Source organism: Medicago truncatula, chromosome 5 (genome assembly GCF_003473485.1).
Source record: "Medicago truncatula cultivar Jemalong A17 chromosome 5, MtrunA17r5.0-ANR, whole genome shotgun sequence".
NCBI lineage: Eukaryota > Viridiplantae > Streptophyta > Magnoliopsida > Fabales > Fabaceae > Medicago > Medicago truncatula.
In genome coordinates, this window is record NC_053046.1 from 38,347,037 (window position 1) to 38,371,205 (window position 24,169).

Sequence of the window (24,169 nt, forward strand, 5' to 3'; positions counted from 1 at the left end):
TTTGATATTACGAGTTGTTTTACAAAATTGCTTTTAATAAATAGTATGAGAAAAATAAATTAAAGAAGTGAAAGAAGAGAGAGTAATAAATAGTTAAGGATATAAAAAGAAAAATAACATTAATGTTTTATTGAAATCGTAAATTAACATATAATTTAGGATAATTTTTTTCCAAAGCGAAATATAATTTGATACTAAGAGAGTACTAACTAAATAAAAATAATAATTTTGATGCCTTAGACGTCCGTTTTTCCACCTATGCTCTAGTCACCCCTAATTTATTTATCAGTAATCTCATTGAACCTATTATTGAACGGACAATGACTCGAAAGGTGAAGGGATGCATCTCTTCACAGGAAATAAACAATTAATTTTGTATTGGGTGCGTTTGATTTGTTAAAAAATGAAGGATATGACAGAACAACTCCAGTTGTCAATTGTTTGATTTGTAAAACTGTTTCAGGGACAGAACAAACTGGAGGCAAGGGACGGGACAAAAACTGAAATTTTTGTTCCTCACCAAACCACGGCACAACTAAGTTGTCTAAAACACCAAAATAGCATTTCGTCCCCCAAAAAGAATATAAAATAAGAAATTATTCAATACCATAAAAATTTGTCCTGTGCTGTTATACCTTGTGTTGTGCTGTTCTGTATTATACTGTTTTGTCCAGTACTTACTGTTTTGCAAACCAAACGCACCGAAAGTATAAATGTTTAAACTTTTGTGATGTTGAATGCACAATTTCCCAAAAAAATATATTTTATCTTTAGCTTCTTAACTTGTGCTTTAAGAGCGCACAAGTTAATATTTCCTTTTTTTAAACATTAAAAGGATCTTCACCTTTCATTACAATTATTACTCCCTCCGGTCCTATTTATAATAGAATTTTGGGTCAACAAAAGTTGATGTATCTAGTTAAAAATTCAGTCCAAATACATTCACTTTTGTTGACCTAAATTTCTCTTATAAATAGGACCGGAGGTAGTATTATTTATTTGCAATTTTAATATTAAGTGGCACTCAATGTGTTAGTAGTTTTTTATTTTTTAGAAAAGTATGAGTTTTTGTACAAAAAAAAAAGGAACGAGTTAGCACTTATTTTCTCCAAATTAAACGGAAGTTATGTAAATAAATTGAGGCCAATAAATTTGTAACTCATAAATGAAAAAATCGAAGAAAAAAAGAGTCACGTGTAGTAGAATTGATGTAAGAATGGATGGTTGAAAGTTACAAAGCTCAATTGGCAAATTACATAATAAATAATGATGAAATGAGCCCCTTTCAATTCTCTAATGTAAATTTTAGTGGACTAGTTTAACTTCTTCGAAACAAAAATCTAACACAATAAAACCCCATTACATACAACTTCATTCTATCAATACTAACACATAAACCCATTTTGCATGTGTTGGTTTAGTAATCAGCTTGTGATATGCACATTCAAACTGAGTTTACTCACTTTGCTTCTCTTTCAATCGTAGTAATCAATCAATGGCTGAAACCACTCAATTGACTCGTCACATTGACTCCTACATTCACTCCTCTTCCACTTCAACTCACCAGGTTCTGTTCCCACTTAACTAAGTACTAATTATGTTTAATATTTGTTTTACTCGTTGTCATTTTAGCTTTTTAAGCTTCAGAGTTGTATTAAAAACTTGGCCTTGGACTTCATTTGCAATGGATCAACATTTCAACAAGTAATCTTGGGTAAATACTCATTTTCAGCATTGAATGTGTAATGAGTAGGTGTAATAGTCCTTCAATGTAGCGAAATTACAAAATAGTTTGTGATTATGCAATCTGTTGGTCAAAATAATAGTCTTTGACGTCCCTAAATATGAAAACTATTTTTAATTGATTATGGTTGATTTGATATGTCTGAAGGACTATTTTGACTAACAAAGTGCCTAATGAACGACTATTTTGGAATTTTGCTACATTAAAGGACTATTGTGGCTACTCATTGTACAAGATGAACAAAGCTAATGTATTTGACTAAAAAGTCGAACAAAGATAATGTATTTGACTAAAAATTTGAGCAATTTATTATCTGTGTTGGATTCTATACTAAATCATTTGAATCCCTACTAGTGAGACTTGGACTATATCGGTTTTTCTGTCTCTATCAGTCTGTTACTCCCACCCCCAATTCATCAATCATTACTTTTAAACTTCCTAGTCCTTCAATTTCAATTTTTTCTTCATTTTACTGTTTCTCTGCAGGTTTCAAGTTTGGATGCAATTGGATTATTGATAAAGACCAATGCTTTAACTCTAGAAGCACTTGTATGTGTTTCAAATTTACAAGCAAAAAACAAAAATTGATTTTTTTCCCATATGTTTTAATTCATGCTTGCTTAATTTGTGTTTTTTTTTATTGACTTGACTTGTTTTCTCATGTTTCAAAATTCAGGTTAGAGAGCTGGATGTGTATTTGACTTCAACAGATACCGTAATTCGGTCAAGAGGTGTGTTTTGTTAACTTTTATTGTACATAAAAATCTCTGTTAGATCATGAATGAGGGTGCAAAACTAAAATTATGGTGAATTACCTACATATCTGGGCCGACCCCACTTAGTGGGATAATGCTTTGTTGTTGTTTGTTACATACATATATGTAGCCTTTAGGAAGTTATTTTGTCCGAACCCCATCACATAACCGATGTGGCATTCGATTGGATTCTCTTTAGCCTGATTTGTATGCTAAAGTTTGTACTAGTTGATAATTTATATGTACTTGTGAAAATGTGCACGGGTACTATCGATATGTGCATACAGATAGCATATGGATGCCATTCACATGGCTATTTGTGTATGGATGTTAATTTTTGTAGCATGTATTTTGCTTTGGATTATGTTCTTATTACTGAATGTCTACTGGATAAATTTCTTCAGGAATTCTTCTTCTGGCGGAGGTGCTTACTCGCATCAATTCAATATCTCTTGACAGTAAAACTATACATAGCTTGGTTGGGTTCTTCAAGGAAAGACTGGTCAGTATATATACTTATTTATTCTGCAACATATGGCTTACTTTTCTAAGTTCTTGTATGGAGAATTTATAACAAATTTTGTAATTTGTATCTGTTGATGGCTTTCTTATTCCATCTGTTCATTCTGACAATTACTTTTTCAAAATCCATGTCACCGAGATTTCCTACATGTTCCAAAGTTCGCCTGGGTTGCGATTGAGTTGAATTCATTGTCAAGATGGATAGATTTTATGCTATGTTTATAAGCTTTATAGTTACTACAACCCTTCCATGCACATAATATACTGAGTTTGTGCGTTGTGATACTCAATTCTATATCTATCCCATTTATCATTTTGAAAAAAAAATACTGAGTGTGTTGATTGTTGTTCATTTTGAGTTTGCGAAATGTTGGAATTGTTGATCTATAAGGAGGCAGATTGTGGATTGTTGTTCATTTAGAGTTCATGAACTGTAAACTGGATTGCCTTTAATGACGTATAATTTTCCGATGATATTTCTAATATTATTTATAATCAGGCAGATTGGAAAGCAGTACGAGGTGCACTTGTGGGTTGCTTGGAACTTATAAGGAGGAAAAGTGATGTGGGTATGGTAACGGGTAGTGATGCCAAAGCCATTGCTCAATATTTTATACAACACTTGCATTTTCAATCCTTAGGACTGTATGACAGGAAGGTAAATTATTATTTTTTTCTTCAAAAAGGCAATAAAAGTTTATGCTTCTTCTGTAAAGTAGAATTTTCAAATTTGAAAAGACATTAAAGGACTATGCTTTGAACTGTGGGGGGTGTTGAAGGACTATGCATTAAAGGACTATGTAAAATAGAATTGTTCAAATTTGTTCAAATTGTTCAAATATTTTTATGCAGTTATGTTTCTTTTTTTTTTCGAAATAGCAAATGTAAGTTGTTATTCTTGTTAGTGGGGGTGTTGAACCCGTGATGCAGTTATGATGTAGTGGGGTGCGTTAGACTATATTCACCAAACATCTCACCCTTAATTTCTCTGTTTGAATATTGCAGCTATGCTTTGAACTGCTTGATTGCCTGCTAGAACATCATGCCGATTCAGTTGCCTCATTGGTAGTCCTTGCTTCGCTAAACTTCTATACACCAATGAATAAAGCAAAACGAAAATAAATTTCTTGAATATACTATTATTATGGCTGATGATATTAGTCTTTTGTTTAACATATAAGCACCATTCCGTTTTTCCTCAGACATCCACTTATCTCTATATACAATTTATTACCAATCATTTTCTCAGTATGGCTTTAACTGAAGACAACATAGTTATGATTATGAAGCAAATATAAGCTGGATTATAGTACAGCCTGTTGATTAGTGGCGTGGCATCTCATAGTTTGTTGTATGAATATATATAATTATTATATAAAAAGTACATAGTCTATGATGAGTAAAAAATCTTATCCTCTTCAATTACACTTTCCTTTTCTTGGTTGTTTTATAACAAACTAGACTATTATAAATTTCTTCTGTGTAGCTGCACGCATCTACTTATTCCCAAAAGCAACTGATATGTTTTAAAAATCCGAGTTCTATAAATATTAAGGGACTTTTATGAAGTATTTTAAAATAAGAGCTTATCTTCTTTCCACTTTCGCATAGAGATACCAGGATTTACTCAATCTATTTTTGTAATATACAAAGAAATATTGTTATGAATATGACATAGTAATGAAGTATAAGACCAGAGGGAAAGTTATCCAACTAAATATAACAAAAAGGTGTGCTTTATGAAGCCTGTTTGTAGTCAATGTATGAAACCTGTAATCCCAATGGTGGGATCATAATTTTTTTTGGAAATCTTATAACACATTTGTTCTTGACTCTCTTGTAGGAGGAGGACCTTATTTTTGGATTTTGTGCAGCTATAGATGCAGAAAGGGATCCAGAATGTTTAATGCCTGCTTTTCATATTGTTGAGTCTTTGGCACGATTATATCCTGATCCATCCGGTCTATTTGCAAGCTTTGCTAGAGATGTTTTTGATCTTTTAGAACCTTACTTTCCCATTCAGTTTACACATGTAAGCTCAACGTTTCACATATATTTCTCCATTGAGCATCATCCATTTATGCATTCTGATTGCTATACATCACTTAGCCAATGATCATATATGATCCACACACTAACAATCTGATATGTATGAATGCATCTCCCTGTTTTTCACCTATGTGGCTATGTCATTATATATTGAATACTGATGCTGGAAGACTACGAAATATGGAGATTTTCTCTGAAAATATCCATCTTCACTCTGTTATTTATGTTCAATCTTTGTTTTTTAAGCAGACAACCAGTGGGGATGCTCATGTGCACAGAGATGACCTATCAAGGACTCTGATGGTACGTGGAACTTCTGTCCAGCCTTTGTGGTGCTTAAGTCTTTTAGTCATTGATGAGAACCTCTGAAATTTGAACTGTGTAATAGTCGTTGTACTTTCTTATAGTTAGTCATTCAGTCATTTGTGGTTAGAGCAGAACAGTCAGGATATAAAATAGAAGGTTAGAGCAGAACAGTTTTATGGTTTCTTTGCTCTTTTATTTCTTTTTGAACATTGAAAGTAGTTAGCTGAAAACCTCACAGTTCTGGAGATAGACAGAAATTGCTGGGATTCAAGTTGAATGTTTCTTTTACGAGATTTGTCATTGATTACCAAAATCCACATACAGTTATGTTGCTTTCATGAGGATAGACTTTAACATCTCGATCTTTGTTCCGTCGTTCTCATTTTAAGTGCTTTTCCCTGATGAAACTTCATGTCCTGGATTGCATTTTTTTGTGTTTTTGAGGAAGATAGATGGGGAGAAACAAGCAATATGGTGTAGTGAGTACCACTAATTAGCAATGTCCAGTACCACTAATTAGCAGAGCTTCTAAACCTACCTTTTTCTTTGTATGTACAAGTTATGTATAGTGTAAGTAAGCAGCTGCTACACATGTTTCATATGTTGTGGTGAATACTCTGGGAAATTTCAAATATCAGTAGCCATGGGCGTTTCTTTGATGGATAGGTGCATTGATTTAGAAGAAACTGTGCAACCAATAGTTAGTCAGCTGTTGAGCATATAGCAACTTAAACTTGTTAACTTCTGAACCACCTAGATTTAGATGTGACGTATACTCTATTAGATAGATGTGCTTGGATTGAATAACTTCATTGCTTATTGTTGTCTTTCTTAGACTGATCCATTCTCCTTCAATTATGCTTCCTTTACCTTATAAAGGAAGCAAAATGAAAATATACATATACATGTATGTGCATGGGATTCAATTCATGCTGTTTGGGCTTTCTATCATCTGCAAATGGAAAAGTATATTCGATATTTCTCAAATGCAATTGAAATCTGATAGAATATTATATATTTTACATATAAAAAATCAGGAGTATATGTTATTCAAGCTCTATTTCATAATATGATCCAATTATTTAATTTTCTGCAGAATGCATTCTCTTCTACACCTCTTTTTGAGCCATTTGTTATTCCTCTCCTTCTTCAGAAACTTTCTTCTTCACTACATTCAGCAAAGGTTGGTTTTAATTTATATTTCATTCTAAATATTTGCGTAATAACCAGCGCACCTGTTTTTTTTATAAAAAAAAACCTTAACCATTTGTGGTTTCCTGTGTGTTGATTTTCTATGCATTCAGATTGATTCCTTACAGTATCTTCGAGTGTGCTCTTCCAAGTATGGAGCAGAGAGAATCGCAAAATATGTTGGGGCTATTTGGTCTTCATTAAAAGACACCATAAATACCTATTTAATGGAGCCAAATTTCTCTTTTACTCTAGCACCCACAGATGGTATTGACTTTCCAAAGAATGAAGTTGTAATTGAAGCTCTGTCCCTCCTTCAGCAGCTTATTGTGCAAAATAGTAGTCAGTTAGTTAGCTTGATAATTGATGACAAGGATGTCAACTTTATTATCAACAGCATTGCATCTTATGAGATGTACGACGCTGTTTCTGTGCAAGAAAAGAAGAAACTACATGTTATTGGTCGCATTCTCTATATTTTTGCCAAGACTTCCATTCCTTCCTGCAATGCCGTGTTTCAAAGTCTTTTACTAAGAATGATGGATAGTTTGGGATTTTCTGTTAGTAACATTGATGGCCTGAAAAATGCTGGTATTTTAGCCTCACAAAGTGTCAACTTTGGGTTCCTTTATCTCTGTATAGAACTACTAGCAGGATGCAGGGAATTAGTTATTTTGTCTGAGGAAAAGCCTGGGACATGTTTCACCATACTTCATAGTTCCTCAGATTTCTTATTTAATTCCTTCTGTTCAGTCTTAGCTGTAAGTGCTGACAGATTCCCCCCTGATCCTGATATATACATTGGAGGTGATTGCTCTTTTTTTAATTTAGTATAACATTTTCTTCTAAATACACTGCCGTTGTTTCTTTTTGATAATTTTAATTGTGCTTTGTTAAGTGGCACTCCTCTTAAATAGATGTATCATGAACTTGTGATGTGCATATTTATTTTGATAAAAGAAACAAACTTTTTAGTAAAAAGGGGAGGAAAGCACCTTTGGGGAAAATCCGTCAGATAGAGTAAAGAGAAAAAAGAACCAGCAAGGCAATGTGGCTAAAAAATGAAGCAAATGTTTTTAATCAAGAGATGCGTACAAAAGAGAAATTGGTATCTTTTTTAGGATCGTTATGTCCTGTGCTGATAAATATCAAACATGGAGTAATTTTATGTCCTACCTAGTCTCTCTTTTTAAACAAATCATCAAATCTGCCTTGTGACTTTATTATTATATCTTCACATTAATGAATTCTTGTTTGCTTTTGGTGCTGATATACAGTGAAGGGCTTGCAGATTCTGGCAATGTTTAATTTAGATGTTTTTCCAATACCAAAATCAACATTTGAGAATATTTTGAAGAAATTCATGTCAATCATCATTGAGGATTTCAACAAAACAATACTATGGAATTCCACATTGAAATCATTATTTCATATTGGCTCATTGTTTCAAAACTTCAGCGAGTCTGAAAAAGCTATGAGCTACAGGAGTTTTGTTTTAGACAAAACCATGGAACTGCTCTCTCTTGATGATATTTCTCTGCCTTTTTCACTCAAATTAGAAGTATTATCTGATATTGGCATGACTAGCATGAAAAATATGCTAAAAATTCTTCAAGGGCTGGAAGGAGCTATATTTGCCAATCTTTCTGAGGTCTTATTTATATATATGTAATAACTTCATTATCTTATCTTTCATGGTCAAGGCATCATGAAATATGTTATCTCACTTTTAGAATGTTCTGGGGCTTATTTTGTCACTGCCTGCTTTTTGTTATTATAATATTGTGTTTTTACTTATTTGGATCTTATTTTAAATTTCTGCTATTTTCACATCTAGGTCCATAGAAATTTAACGTCTTATGATACTGCTGTTCAGCTTTTGGAGTGCTATTCATGCAAGCTACTTCCGTGGTATTCGGCTTTTCAGGGTTTACATATTATTGTCACTTTGTTGTGACTAACTTTCTTTATTATGATATGATTGTTGAAATAACAGATAGACTAATATTGCTTTCAGATACTGAAATGTTCGCAACTTTATGCTAATCAGCAACTGACAAAATTTCTGATGTATCTGATATTTTGAGTTGAATCTGAGCAGGATCCTTGAAAATGGAGGTGCAGAGGAGTTCATACTGCAATTTTCTGTTGATATTTGGAACCAGGCAGGAAATTGCATGGATTTTAATTCTCCATTTGAAGAAAAGGTAAATCTAACGTCACACATATGTATTATTCTTCCCTATTTATTTTATGAACATTGTTAAATTCATGTACTTTTTTTAATGGAAAGTATTAGTAGTTAGATTAATATTTTACTCCTTCGCTCGGGTTTGAACCCTTTTCCCTTGGCTCAAACCAGTTGAGCTAGCCAACCCCCCCAAAATCCGGTAATTATTATTATTATTATTATATAAATGGAACTAAATAGATAATCCTAGTAATGATGATTTTTACTGCTTGTTCTGCAGGGTCTACTTGATGCAACAATGAAAGCGATGAAATTTTCTGTTGGGTGTTGCTCTGAAGAGAGTCAAAATGTTATAATTCTGAAATCTTACAGTATACTATCATCACGTACCAATTTTCAGCTTAATGATGTTCAAAGATTGCCATTAACTTTTGAAAAATATGACATCTCCCTTAGGGATGAAGGGATACTTTTATTATTTGCATCAGTAATTATTGCACTTCGCCCCAAAACACACGTTCCAAATATAAGAGGGATTTTGCATCTTTTTATAATAACCCTCCTCAAGGGTGTTGTTCCAGTTGCACAGGCTTTGGGCTCTATGGTCAACAAACTCATTTCAAAATCCAATGGTGCAGAGAAGTCTGATGAACTTACCTTGGAAGAAGCTCTTCATATTATATTCAACACAAAAATATGCTTTTCTTCTGATAATATGTTGCAGATATGTGATGGATCAATTAATAGGAATGAAATTGTTCTTACTGACGTATGTCTCGGCATGACAAATGATAGACTACTTCAAACCAATGCAGTTTGTGGGCTCTCATGGATTGGAAAAGGTTTACTGTTGCGTGGTCATGAAAAGATTAAAGACATCACTAAGATACTTACAGAGTGCTTAATATCAGACAGAAATAGTTCCTTGCCTTTGATTGAAGGTTTAGATGAAAATAATGAAGAGCATAAAGGGGATCATTTGGCAAGAAAATGTGCAGCGGACGCTTTTCATGTTCTTATGAGTGATGCTGAAGATTGTTTGAACCGAAAATTTCATGCCACGATGCGGCCTCTTTATAAGCAGAGGTTTTTCTCTTCCATGATGCCCATCTTTCTGCAGTTGATCTCAAGATCTGATTCTTCATCGTCCAGGTAGATGTAATATGCTCTCTCAAACAAAAACTATTTTCCCTTGTAGTGGCATTTGTGAGTTGGTTTTTTTATATATATAACTTTGATTAATACCTTTTTTAACTGTAACTAGTCTGTGTCCATTGACTTGGAGTTGTGCTATATATTGTCTCCCTTCGCCTCACAAATACCTAAACTTCTATTTTTTTACAATTTCAGATATTTATTATTACGAGCCTTTGCACGTGTCATGTCTGTCACTCCACTGATTGTTATACTGAATGATGCTAAAGAGGTTAGTTTGAGAAATTTTACATTATCAGTAATTACTTATCTTAATTTTGTTTTTCTATTGAAATTTTTTGTTAACTTGTAAATTTTGCAGCTCATATCAGTTCTTCTGGATTGCTTGTCTATGTTGACAGAAGATATCCAAGATAAAGATATCTTGTATGGTCTGTTGTTAGTTTTATCTGGGATGTTGACAGAGAAAAATGGTAATTACGATGGCTGTAGTATTTAACTTACTGGTTTTTAAGGATGTAGTTTGTTGTGAATTTGAAGTTTTCATACTGCGATTCTATTTATTTTTTCTTTTTAGTTTCGGTTATAATTTCCTTGCGCGAAAGAAACTGAGCCATTAGAAGGATCAGTTTCAAGTTAGTATGAATTTTCACAATCATTTGCCATTCATCTCTGTCTAGATTCTGGTGCAATTTTTGTTATTTGCAAATACTGGTGTCTTTTCCTTGCTGGCACACTTGCTACTTTGTGTAGATTCTACTTGTGTTTCCACAAAGTATTAGCATGCTAGTCATAATTGTGTTGGGATGAAGATGATGACAATCATGTAATTTTCGGCAAGAAGAAAGAATGACCTGTAAACATTGTCTTATGTAAACCATGTTCATGCATGCAGGACAAGAAGCAGTCATTGAGAATGCACACATTATCATCAACTGTCTAATTAAACTTGTGGACTACTCTCATAAGACGGTATAATTTATTTACTGCTAAAACATGCAGACTTTAGTTGTGTCATAAAGGAACTTCATTGCCTCTTAAAACATTTTGCCAGTTTGAATAATCTAGACAAATTTGCTGTTCTGAGCTACATTAGGGGCCAGAAATACATGCATGCATGAACTCATGGTTATTTTTGGCTGTAACTTACAGTAAAAAATTTGTCTCAATTAAAAGAGCTTAGGTTTCTCAAACTTATCCAGTGACGGTTTTGTGCTCAAGAATTCGTGCCAAAACCTTTAAATCCCTCCTAACTTTGTTGCAATCCTTGTTGTTTAAAGCAATCCAAATTAAAAATGATGTTAATGGTTGATTTCTTTTTCTCCCCATTCTGCAGCTTGTTCGGGAGAGTTGTATTCAATGTCTTGTTGCATTGTCTAAACTTCCCCATGTGCGTATCTATCCATTGAGAACACAGGTTTGTCAAGCTTTTAGTTGCATTCATTCTCACACTTTATTCACTTTCCAATCTGTGCTAATTAGCTCAATGCTTTGAATAGACATTTTCATAAATATTTTTTCATATTATGAACCTATTTGTATTTTAATTTTTGGAAACATTTGAGTGCCTATTTGCTATTCTTAATACTATTCACGTTGAATATATTAGGTTCTAGAAGCAATATCAAAGTGTCTTGACGATACAAAGAGATCTGTTCGCAATGAAGCTGTCAAATGTCGGCAAGCATGGTTAGTATTTCAGATTTTTCAGGAACCTTTATGATTCTATGTGTTGCAGTTAAATGTTATGTTTTTTTTTTCTTTTCTTTAACTCATATTTGCACGACCATTTCACAGGGCATCAATTGCATCATCCAGGAGTCTTCGATTTTGATGTTTAGAACCAGCTTCTCGGTCGGTCCCAAAATTAAGTTATCAAGTTTGTGTTATTGGTAATGAATATACCCCAAAAATATCGTTCAATCTAGTTAGAGAATATTAACTGCTATCAAATAACATAATTCACTTAATATGGACAAGCTACTACAATATATACGTACTTATCGTTAAGATTCTCCAACACGATGCACCACAAAATGAGAGACCTGTATAAAAATCTTTACATTAATGAGTGTCAATGTGTGCAAACTTTTGTCATGCCTGAGATCAGTATATTTTTAGCAGTTTTAATTTCTGGACCCCATGGGGCTGCAATATTATTGTTGCGGCAGAGTTTGCAACAGTATCAGCCCACAATTGTGCTATGATTATAAATCACAACAAAGGACCTATCCAGTAACAATTTACCGTTGCATCAAGGCTCCGCTCATTGTAATACATGATCTATAAGTACAAGTATCTTAAATCCCAATAACACACATAAGAGCAACTTAAACGCTAGTTGGTTGATGTATAAATTTCTTATAATGTGCGTGAACTATAGTTTACCACCATTGCAGTAAAGTTGATCTTGAAAGTGGGGTTTTTTCGTAAAAAGGGGAAAAGAAAAAAGAAACCAAGAAAAACTACTCTCTTAAGTAGCCATTCCTCAAAGCATCAGCTTCAAGAATGGAAGGGAGGCCAATAGGGCGTTCATGCCAAAGGTAAAACTTATCGTTGCTCGAAGATCCCATCTTAGCAAGAAGGTCTGCACCTTGATTACCTTCTCTTTAAGGTGCGAATGAACTGCACATTCCAGTCAAGCTTCAATATATCTTTGATATATAAGATCTCCACCGCATAACAATGGAAATGAATATAAGGGACTTTTTTAGTTGATTTTAATAGTTTAGAGACTAAATTAACGAGAGAATGATAGTTTAGGTAATAAATAAATTGTTTTTGTTTTTTTCCAAACGAGAAAACTAGTTTTTAAACTACTCTCTTTGATCCTTTTACAAGAGGCAAACATGTCAACAAAAGTTGATGTATTAGATTAAAGACTGACCAAATAGAATGAAACTGGGGTTGTCGCCACCCTTGTGCAAGGTGCTCCTATGCGTACCTTTTGTTTTTAAACACCCTCCCTACTTTTTTAAAAACTTTGGGTTGTCACAACTTTTAATTCATTCAAATTAAAGCTATCGCAACTTTTAATTCATCTAAATTCCCTTCATACAACCACCAACTTGATGTGTATATATTATTTAGAAACAACTGTTTGAGACCCTCTGCCGCCAACAGAAAGAGAAATGGTGACAAAGGGTCACCCTGCCGCAACCCACGCTTTAGAGGAAACTCTGCCGTGGGGCTGCCATTAACAAGCACAGAGGCTGAAGCAATACCTATACATTCCTTAACATTTATTTGTTTCTGCCCCATATTCAGAGATTTATGGCATCATGTTCGTGCTTGGACCGCCTTATTTGAAAAGCTTAACCATCATTAAATTATTTAATGTCATGTATTTTTTTATATTCAAATATTTTAAAATAAATTTAGATTTAGATTAGTTTTCTACAACTTTTATAGAAATGTTTTTTCGATTATATGAATTAAGTTTAGAACAATACGTCATAATCAAAGGGTGGATGATTCTATTAGAGATACTTTAAGCATTTAAATTAGGAAAAATATTACAAAGATATATTTACCACAGAATAAATCATAATGAATTTTATTTTAATAAAAATTGAAGAACAACATAATCTTGACAGTTGTGTATTTGTATGTCTTAACTTTTGGAAAATATATGATACTTATTTTTTGTTAAATTATATTTTATAAAATTGCTAATATTCTCTTAGTTTTGTTAATTTTGTTTACTATGCGTTACTCATTTAGCCCCTCTAAACAATTTGTTATGGTTCCATTTTTGTATTTAATGCTTAATATAGAATAAATACATTAATTTTTATTGATATAATTGTTGCTTATAAAAAATGACTGGAGCGGTTTCCGTGAGCTTAACTCACTTGGTAAGAACCTAATGCATCAATTGCTGATATATTTTATACCACCTTGTTTTTCTTTGTATCAAGTCCAGATAAGGAATATAGTGTTTTGTTTTTAATAGAGGAAAATGGAGTGTTTCAGTGTGTGTGGAGCAGACTCATATGAAGCTTTGAAAAGATTAGACCAGTACTGAATTAAAATAATATTATTGATGGATTAACAATTTACTTTTATTATTTCAAAGATTAACATCTAATCTTTGGTATTTAAAAAACAAAAAGAATATTAAAACTATTTTCTACCCATTAAGTCTTACTTAAAGTCAAGTCTTCCTCCAGCATGTTTCGTTTCTTATTGTGAGAAGTAAGAATAAGTTGGGTTTCTTACTTTGGCAGAGCAAAGATGAAGATCATGACTAGTGATGTATGTATTCTCAAGTTAGTTGGAGCAATCTTTGTTCTGTTGCAGTTCGGCTTTCTTTTGTCCAACTATTATGGAGCTGTGGTTGATGCAAAACATGTTGCCTCTGTTTCTGGTGGTTGTATAGAGAAGGAGAGACATGCTCTCCTTGAGTTGAAGGCCAGCCTTGTGTTGGATGATGCTAACCTTTTGTCTACTTGGGACAGTAAGAGTGAATGTTGTGCATGGAAAGAAGTCGGTTGTAGCAATCAAACTGGCCATGTTGAAAAGCTTCATCTAAACGGTTTTCAGTTTGGTCCTTTTCGAGGCAAGATCAACACATCATTGATGGAGTTGCGACATTTAAAGTATTTGAACCTCGGATGGAGTACGTTTTCAAACAATGATTTCCCAGAATTATTTGGTTCTTTAAGCAACTTGAGATTCCTTGACCTCCAAAGTTCATTTTATGGAGGAAGAATTCCAAATGATCTTTCTCGTCTTTCGCACTTGCAATATCTTGATCTTTCACAGAATAGCCTCGAGGGTACAATCCCTCATCAACTTGGAAATCTGTCTCATTTGCAGCACCTTGATCTTAGTTGGAATAATCTTGTTGGAACCATTCCTTATCAGCTTGGAAGCCTTTCGAATTTGCAGCAGCTTCATCTTGGAGACAATCGAGGACTCAAAGTTCATGACAAGAATAATGATGTTGGAGGTGAGTGGCTTTCTAATCTCACTCTTTTAACCCATCTTGACTTGAGCAGCTTAACCAATCTCAATTCTTCTCATGTCTGGCTCCAAATGATTGGTAAGCTTCCAAAAATAGAAGAATTGAAGCTATCCCAATGTCATCTTTCTGATCTTTCTCATTCCCATTCCAAAAATGAACAACAGGGTGGGATTTTTGAATCACTTGGGGATTTATGTACCTTGCACTTATTGTATCTTAATGTTAACAATTTGAATGAAGCCATTTCAACAATTCTTCTCAATTTATCTGGTTGTGCAAGATACTCGCTGCAATATTTGAGTTTACATGACAACCAAATTACTGGAACACTGCCTAACCTTTCTATATTCCCATCTCTAATAACAATCGACCTTTCAAGTAATATGTTAAGCGGGAAGGTGCCACAGGGAATTCCAAAATCATTGGAGTCCTTCGTACTTTCTTCAAATTCTTTAGAAGGTGGAATTCCAAAATCATTTGGTAACCTATGTTCGTTAAGGTCACTAGACTTGTCAAGTAACAAGCTAAGTGAAGATCTTTCAGTGATGCTTCATAATTTATCTGTTGGGTGTGCAAAGTACTCGCTGCAAGAATTAGATTTGGGTAGAAACCAAATTATTGGAACGATACCTGACATGTCAGGGTTCTCATCTTTAGAACATTTGGTCCTATCTGACAATCTATTAAATGGTAAAATAATACAAATGTCTCCATTCCCGTATAAATTAGAGAGTCTATATTTGGATTCCAAAAATTTAAAAGGTGTGATCACCGACTCTCATTTTGGCAACATGTCCAGGTTAGGGTCTTTAAACTTGAGTTTCAATTCATTGGCTTTGATATTTAGTGAAAATTGGGTGCCACCTTTTCAATTGACATACACATTATTAAGGTCTTGTAATTCAGGTCCTAACTTTCCAAAGTGGTTGCGGAATCAAAAACATATTCAAGAGTTGGATATTTCTGATGCTAGAATCTCAGATGTAGTTCCAGTGTGGTTTTAGACTCAAGCAACAAATATTAGGTTCATGAATATTTCTTACAATAATCTCACTGGCACAATACCAAATTTACCTATGATATTTTCTGAAGATTGTGAACTAATTCTGGAATCAAATCAATTTAATGGTTCAATCCCTGTGTTTTTTCGAAGTGCAACATTGCTACAGTTGTCTAAGAACAAGTTTTTAGAAACCCATTTGTTTTTATGTGCCAACACTACAGTTGATAGATTGTTCATATTGGATCTATCGAAGAATCAATTATCAAGGCAGCTCCCTGATTGTTGGAGTCATTTGAAAGCATTGAAATTTCTAGATTTGAGTGACAATACTTTGTCTGGTGAAGTTCCATCCTCAATGGGATCATTACATAAACTTAAGGTGTTAATATTGCGCAACAATAGCTTAACAGGGTAATTGCCTGTCTCCTTGAAAAATTGCTCAAAACTGATCATGCTAGATCTTGGAGATAATAGATTCTCAGGACCAATACCTTATTGGTTAGGCCAACAATTACAAATGTTAAGCTTACGAGGTAACCAGTTATCTGGAAGCCTTCCGCTTAGTCTTTGCGACTTAACAAACATCCAGTTGTTGGATCTCTCTGAAAACAATCTTTCAGGACTAATTTTCAAATGCTGGAAGAATTTTTCTGCAATGTCTCAAAATGTTTTCTCTACTACTCAAAATGTTATTACTATGTTTGAAGACATTTTTTCTCCTGGATATGAAGGATACGATTTATTTGCATTGATGATGTGGAAAGGTACAGAACGACTATTCAAGAATAATAAGCTCATTTTGAGAAGCATTGATCTATCAAGCAATCAATTGACAGGAGACCTTCCAGAAGAAATAGGAAACTTGATAGCATTGGTGTCATTGAATTTATCAAGCAACAATTTGACAGGGGAAATTACTTCAATGATTGGAAAGTTAACATCACTTGAATTTCTTGACTTGTCAAGAAACCATTTCACTGGTTTAATTCCTCATTCTCTAACTCAAATTGATCGCCTTTCCATGTTAAATCTGTCCAATAACAACCTGTCCGGAAGAATTCCAATTGGAACCCAGTTACAGAGTTTCGATGCCTCAAGTTATGAAGGGAATGCTGATCTTTGTGGCAAACCACTTGACAAAAAATGTCCTAGAGATGAAGTTGCACCTCAGAAACCAGAAACACATGAAGAAAGTAGTCAAGAAGATAAAAAGCCAATTTATTTGAGTGTGGCATTGGGATTTATCACAGGATTTTGGGGCCTATGGGGATCATTGTTTCTTAGCCGTAATTGGAGACATACATATGTCCTGTTTTTGAACTACATAATTGACACAGTGTATGTGTTTATGGTGCTGAATGTAAATAAATTTCAAAGGCGGCTTAGAGGCTTTCTGGTAATCTTTTCTTTTCACTCTCGCGTTCGTATTTTAGTTAGAAGTTTAGCTACTTAAACCATGTAAATACAAATATTTAGCTCCATTTGTTAATTACTTGACAATTCAATGACAATATCATCAAGATTGTTGTATTTACATGGTTTAAGTAGTTATGCTTGAAAAGTGCTTTTATTAAACATTTTTGTAATCAACTAGTATTAGCCCCCCAATATCATCGAGATATCAATTTGTTTATAGCTTTTTTGTTAAATAAGTTAAGCTTACATAAGATGTTTTATGAAGACATAAGAATAGCTTACATATGGTGTTACCTTTCATATTATTTTCAAGCTAAAAAATATCTTTTATTTAATTCTCTGTTTATTTCATTTCACTCAAACATGTCCTTTGATCACTTTCCACAGGAAAAGTTTGTTTAAGCATCTCCAATAGCACCATGTGCAACTTTGTTGAAGAAGGGTAGCAGAACGAAGCTTCTCTCATCACAGAGAAATAAAAGAGCTGATCAAGATTCTGTTACGTATCAATAATTTAAATAATCAATTTTTGAAGCATATATGCTGTGAAATTAATATTACTATTTGAAAGGAAAAAAAAAACATGTGTAATCTAATTTAGTACTGTAATGATGCCACTCTTAGTCCTCCTTCACTTTTCTAGTATAGTTGTATGAATGCTATTGAAGAGTAAGTAGAATTGAAAGTTCCCCAATGCTGGATTGGAGGAAATGTTTGAAAGACAAATATGATTGTTGTGAATCACCATTTTAACTTTGTATTTCTTGACATGTACTAAAATGCTCTGCTACTTCATAAATTTAAGTTTTGAAGCGCGGCAGTAGTTTATAGACCTTGTTTTCTGCTGAGAAAATTGTCCATTGTCGTTTTGAGTTTCCATGATATCTTTATTGTTTTTCCAATATGCTTTATGGAAGCTTGATAAATGATAAGAATTGAAATCTGCTTGATTATAAGTAAATAGCGTGAGATATGATTACAACTATTATTTGTTATAGTAACTCAAATGGGGCATATGAATTATAGTAACTCAACTAGTCATCAGAAAATGAGACAACTGTATATGTCTTCTAAATTAGTAATCTTCTTATATGATGTTATGTACATATTCCAGTTGATCAACAACATCTGCAATTTGTGTCTACAATACCAAGCTTGTTTACCTCAGTTGGTCTTGCTGACAATTGGAGGGACTCTTGGAATTTTCATAACCACAGGCCGCCTTATGTGCTCGGGGTCTTTGAGTGGCCATTGTGGAATGGAATGTAGGGGTAGTTTTAGACGCATTGAGACATCAAATCGTAGAAAGAAAAGAGTTAAAAAAAAGTTTTCAAATGATTAAATTAGCTTGAGTTGTTTATTGTTGATTAGGGAGAACAAGAATGTATATCAAGAAAGATGCTTTTGAAACTCGTAGAAGTTGGAATCTTTGAAGATGACGTTGAAAGAGGCACAGCAGCAAACTTTAATCCTGTAATGACTGAACTAATAAATTAATTACACTTTGAATATACTAGTTCACATGCCTAAACACACTTTAAATACACGTTCATGGCTTCATGCCAAGTTAGATTTAGCAACTAGTGGAAAAGTTGAACCAGATAACTTCTGTTAAAAATTGAAGCATAGGTTATTTCAACTAATATTTGAATTTTTTTTTTTAACAAAACATATATTAGAAGATATTCGTTAAAAAACTCATTATAAGTTTTTTTAACTATATCTTTGAAAAAGAAAAGTTGCTTGTATTGAAAAGGAATCCTGGCCATCCCAATGTATAATATGCCCACACGTATATGTATGTGTGTGTGTCCAAATTTACATTATTGAATATTTCTGAAATGTGTGTTATAACCTTAAAATATATGGAACACTGTAGGTCTGTAGCCTTGCATAAATACACATAAACTGTATTATCTCACATTGTCAGGTACCATCTTATTGCAACAAATTGTGGTATTCAAAATCTTACAGGAGGTCTGAAAGAACAAAGGAATTGTTGAATTAACCAAAACAACAATTATGTTATTTACTACAGCAAGCTTTAACATCTAAGCTACAGCCACAACAACAGCCAGAGGCACACTACATTCATATTATCTACATATCGATCATACCACTATTTTCAATGCAAATTGAAAATGGAAAACAAGTAAAACTGTAAATCTCATTATGATTATTTAGAACCCAAAATTTTAGATAGATCTTTTACAATAGCCTTCTGTTTGACATCTTCCCTTTCCAAATGCCACTTTCTTGACATATTCTCAGCCTATAAATCAAAATTTTGGCTTTTGAGTTATGAATTATCAATTGGAATATTCAAAAGTATAAAGAAATGGAATTTAAAACTTACCCATACTTTCATGGGAACAAAATAGTTTTTGATATTCTCAAGTTGTGGCTCAACAACATCCTTTCCTTTAGTTTTGAGGTCACCCATCTGTTAAAACAGAAAAAGTTCAAGATTAAGAAGCCAATAAACTGGATTTTGCAATTTATATGGCTACAAATAAATTTATTGATACAATTAAACTGAAAGAACATAAGAAAAAGTAAGAAGAAACAATACTATGGTTTGCATGAAGAGTTTTATGATACTAAATAGTTCAATAAACATAATGAATGCATAATAGTAAATATAATTCTAGGTCAACATACAACTCAAATCACTTACATTATGCAGCTCTAACTTGGAGGCCACCATACCAATTACCATTGCAGCACCACCAAATACAACTGCAGTGGCAATAGCAAAAGCCTTTCCAACTATAAAATTGAAAACAAAATAGGGAATTAGAAATCATGGTTATCATCCCCAAAGCATTCGTTGGATCCTTATTCTTTTCTCAACACTATTACTTGTTAATTTACTCATCTAATTAAGGTAAATAACTACCTGAATTTGAAGCACAACATAAGTCATTTGAATAGAAATTTGTGAGGTTATTCCATGTTATAAATATCCCAAAATGGCAGGACATCAATGCATGTGCCTTAATACCTAAAGAGTATAGTGTGTATAAACTTCACTACTACACAAAGATATACATATGAATAGCACAACTTCATCTGGTGATATTCATAGCACTATAGCACGCTCTATTGCATGCTATTACTACCTTCGGCATTGTATATAAGAAGATTTTTGGAGTTTGTGTTATATTTGTAAGCAGAAGTCACAAATTACTTTGATATCCTTAGAAATGCATTTATTTCACATATGAGCAGGTATGAAAACATTAAAGTCAGAGTTATATTATGAAAAAAAATTCAAAATTAAGACATTAAATGAACCTCCTCGGACTTGATTATTTTGTTTTTTTTCTTCTTTCTATAGGACAAAAGGGAGTAATGACTATGACCGTCATATGTTTCACCATGAGTTCTAAAAGCTCAAAGCACTCTTCCCATGGGACCCATGGTGTTTTTAACAGTTTCATGCAGCATGCCCTACTGAAAAGCATATGTGCTATGATTGAATTGATGATCATTGCCACACCACACACAACCTGACTTATAACAGAGAAGTAACTTCTGCCCAAATAACACCCAACTACAATTTCCCCTGTTTAAACCTCACATTCAGGGGCGGTTCTAAGGCCCGGCGACCCCGGGCACTTGCCCGGGCTCCGGGCCAAATTTTTTGCAATTTTTTGTGTAAATCCCTATGAATTTCTTATATAAACCCCTATAAATTGGGCAATTTCTTTACATTTTTTATTATTTGCTTGCAATTTCTTATGTACGCCCTATAAATGTGTGGCAAATTTTTTTTTGCCCGGGCTTTACAATATTCCTGGCTCTGCCACTGCTCACATTTATCTTAGTTCCCTTTCCTCTGCCTTATTCAAAAGTTGTCTTGGTTTGTCATGTGATGCTTGTACACCCTGTTTTGTTAAAAGATTTTATATATATATATATATATATGAAAGACCTTAGCAATAATTCCAAACTAGTAGATTCCCCTTACTGTAACATTGACAAGGAACGCTAAAATATTCCTTTGACAGCCAATAGACACCGTAAGCATAAATTTAAAAAGATTGCTGATTTGAAATCATAACTACAAGTTTCTCTCTTGTTACTGGGAACCTGCAAAGGTTTAACTTTAGCTTGTGTAAGTGATGAGAAACTCTACATAACAACTTCCCTCATCCAAATTAATGGAACAGTCTCGCCAGACCCAATAAGTTATCCCCCTCATATAACCTCAACATTTATACCACTACAACATTAAAGTGTAACGATATAGGGTTATCATAGGCTATTGTGGACCTGTCTACACCATTAGTTTTCCATCGACTTTTAGCTAGTACATATTATAAATTCCATAGATATGTAATGTGAAGTTTGATGGTACCATAGCTTGTATACATAAGTTTTGTCAAGTAAATACTTTGTCGTAGGTAACATCCATACCATGGGAGCATCTAATTAGTAGAAGTTATTTCAACTTATCTTATTATATAATAGTAAGTACTTGTGTAAGTATTTGGAAGAGCCTATGGATACCATACCATAAGCTATTTTCAGCTTATCTTTACGAACTAGCTTATAAAAACAACTTAAACAGAACTTACATTAAGTCCTCCTTATTCCCTATTCAATCGTCAAAACAGTTTACACTTAACAGATAACCACATGCCCATTAAGCGATTATTGAATTAGTGTTTAACTAAACGGTCGACTAAAACACCCCCCGTACACCTTGTTTTTATTGAGAATTGCTTACAGCCTTAACCTACAATGAGAAAATGAGAGCATTCATCGCAACCAAATTAATATGAGAAGAATGATACATACGATTTGCAAGCCCTTCAGATGCTGCTTTCAACTTTTCCGGGTTAACATTGACGTCATACCGATCCTGACGCAATTCATTGGCAGTAGAAGCTGAAACCCCATGTTTTGCTTCAGGCAATTCCCACCTGAAACACTCAAAACAAAAAAACGCCATAGTTTAGAAACTACAAACAAGTTCAATCCCCTCTTAATACCCAATTTATCAACAAGTGCAGCTTTGAATCAAAAGTAATTGTATTTAAAAATTAAAATTGAGTTTGGTATTTTGTGGTTCTCTAGATTTGATTCTAAGTTGGAAATAATATTTCACCATAGCAGAACAACCAAACACACGCAAAATCAATAACCTAGAAATTGAGAGAATGATAAGGAATGAAAATGAACCTTCTAGCGCCAAAGGTAACTTGTGGAAGAGAAACGAAAGCGCGAAGAGGATTGATAGCATCAGGAGATACAGAAGATCGAAGTTTGGGATCAGATTGAAGAACCCATTTGGATGCAGAGAATGATGATGACGACGCCGTTTCGTCTCTGAATAGTTTGGAAGGAAGAGAGTGTCGTAGAACCTCTGGAAGCACGTCGGCGTTATCTTGAACGACGTGCCGTTGATCAACAACGTTGGTTTTGGAGATTGGATTGTTCTTTTGAGCTAATTTTGTAACGGCTTGTTTGGATTCTTGGAAGAAATAAGCAGCTTCTTTTCCTGCTAACCTTCCCGCTAGAAAACTCATTTTCCAGATTGTGTCTTACTTTTGTTTGTCTTTTGCAATTTGTTTGTGTTGTCCAATTACATATCTACGTCTATATATAGTTATTAGGATTAAATTATATAAATAAATTATATTCTTATCTAAAACAACAAAAGAATTTTGTTTTTGTTTTATAATGTTCGAAATTAATGTTTGTCTCTTTTATCAAATATTTTTTTTTTACAAATAAAAATGAGATCATATATTAAAATGACAAAAGTGGCAAAAGCAATAAAACAAACCGACAAGGAAAAGAAAGAAACAATTACAAAGTGATTCTCATACAAGAAAAATTGTGAAGCCATCAATCATGATAATCAAAAACAAAAGTAGTAATCTTTACCTTCAACTACAAGAATGACGGTAGCTTGAATTTATCTAGCAATTGATGCAAAATCGCTTCTTTATTATTAAAAATCATATTATACATTTTCTTCTAAATTGTCCATATATAAGAAAATTAGATCAACTTCAAGAAAGAATGAACTGAATTAGGAAAACTACATGTCTGACCAAACTGCACAAAATGATATTTTACTCGAAATGTATCAACCAAAGAAATGCTTAACCAATTTCAAATAAGATGCCACAATCCTCCAAAGTAATTACAACATAAAAAGAGATGAGCATCTGTCTCCTCTTAGCCGCACCCACTAACACAAACATTAGCTTCTACTTGTATAATACCCTCCTCGTATAAGATGATCTTTTGTTGGTAAAAATAGTTATGGAATGGGCGGTCTTTTGTTGGTAAATAGTTGTGGAATAGGCGGTCAAACAAATAATGAAACCTTTAAAGGAACTTGTTTATGAAAAATATTATCAAGTGAAACTCAACCAGCAGACTCCTCTTTTGCACTGTGAAGAACTGATAGACTCCACTGACAGAATAACCTTTAATCAGATCAAGTAACCATTTCCAACAATCATAAACATTTTCCTGCAAAATAATAAAATAACAACATTTCATAACCAGATCCTCCATCCACACAAACAAGCTCCTCCTCCACGTCTACGTCTCTCCCCCTCACCCTAGCCTAACTAACTCACATCAACCGCATAACAAATTTGGTTTTCAGCCAAGTCAAATAAACGACTAAACCTGACACTTAGCAAGGCACCACCCACCCAATTGTCCGTCCAAAAAAGTACTACCACCGTCCCCTACTACCTTTCTAATATTGTCATCAAACTAGCTCCTCATTCTCGTTAGTAGTGTTCATGGCTTGATTAAAACAACTTTGTTAACAGCCGTATACATACTATATTAAACTCAAGATAAAAAGCTGATAAGTTCTTTAAAAAAACAAAAA

At 33.5% G+C, this 24,169-nt stretch overlaps 4 protein-coding genes across 7 annotated transcripts; 3 read left to right on the top strand and 1 right to left on the bottom strand.

Annotated features, from left to right (window-relative positions):
• Positions 1 to 1,351: 1,351 nt before the first annotated feature.
• On the top strand, positions 1,352 to 12,010 carry LOC11433364 (MMS19 nucleotide excision repair protein homolog). Of its 4 annotated transcripts, XM_039834308.1 has the most exons (21): positions 1,363 to 1,567; positions 1,648 to 1,714; positions 2,231 to 2,293; positions 2,421 to 2,475; positions 2,904 to 3,001; positions 3,525 to 3,679; positions 4,027 to 4,086; positions 4,865 to 5,053; positions 5,320 to 5,373; positions 6,473 to 6,559; positions 6,681 to 7,374; positions 7,845 to 8,218; positions 8,405 to 8,478; positions 8,669 to 8,774; positions 9,039 to 9,910; positions 10,109 to 10,184; positions 10,275 to 10,386; positions 10,809 to 10,885; positions 11,250 to 11,330; positions 11,523 to 11,602; positions 11,711 to 12,010. In XM_039834308.1, exons 6-21 carry the CDS (start codon positions 3,593 to 3,595, stop codon positions 11,745 to 11,747), a joined length of 3,060 nt encoding a protein of 1,019 aa, XP_039690242.1. In that variant the 5' UTR covers positions 1,363 to 1,567; positions 1,648 to 1,714; positions 2,231 to 2,293; positions 2,421 to 2,475; positions 2,904 to 3,001; positions 3,525 to 3,592; the 3' UTR covers positions 11,748 to 12,010. The 4 variants fall into 4 exon arrangements, with proteins under 4 accessions (XP_039690241.1, XP_003616940.1, XP_039690242.1 ...); XM_039834307.1 differs by lacking the exon at positions 1,648 to 1,714 and having other exon boundaries at positions 1,352 to 1,567; positions 3,521 to 3,679; positions 8,405 to 8,475; XM_003616892.4 differs by lacking the exon at positions 1,648 to 1,714 and having other exon boundaries at positions 1,353 to 1,567; positions 3,521 to 3,679.
• A 2,148-nt stretch (positions 12,011 to 14,158) lies between these two features.
• Positions 14,159 to 15,886, top strand: LOC11429827 (receptor-like protein EIX2). The gene has a single exon (XM_024785003.1). It carries the CDS (start codon positions 14,159 to 14,161, stop codon positions 15,884 to 15,886), a length of 1,728 nt encoding a protein of 575 aa, XP_024640771.1.
• A 413-nt stretch (positions 15,887 to 16,299) lies between these two features.
• Positions 16,300 to 18,361, top strand: LOC112422210 (receptor-like protein EIX2). The gene is made up of 2 exons (XM_024785083.2): positions 16,300 to 17,281; positions 17,689 to 18,361. Exons 1-2 carry the CDS (start codon positions 16,337 to 16,339, stop codon positions 17,701 to 17,703), a joined length of 960 nt encoding a protein of 319 aa, XP_024640851.1. The 5' UTR covers positions 16,300 to 16,336; the 3' UTR covers positions 17,704 to 18,361.
• Positions 18,362 to 19,165: 804 nt separating this feature from the next.
• On the bottom strand, positions 19,166 to 22,896 carry LOC11433365 (uncharacterized). The gene is made up of 5 exons (XM_003616894.4): positions 22,492 to 22,896; positions 22,108 to 22,232; positions 19,979 to 20,070; positions 19,658 to 19,744; positions 19,166 to 19,573 (listed from the first exon to the last, which is right to left on the bottom strand). The coding sequence occupies exons 1-5, from the start codon at positions 22,836 to 22,838 to the stop codon at positions 19,478 to 19,480; spliced, it is 747 nt and encodes a 248-aa protein (XP_003616942.1). The 5' UTR covers positions 22,839 to 22,896; the 3' UTR covers positions 19,166 to 19,477.
• Positions 22,897 to 24,169: the final 1,273 nt, after the last annotated feature.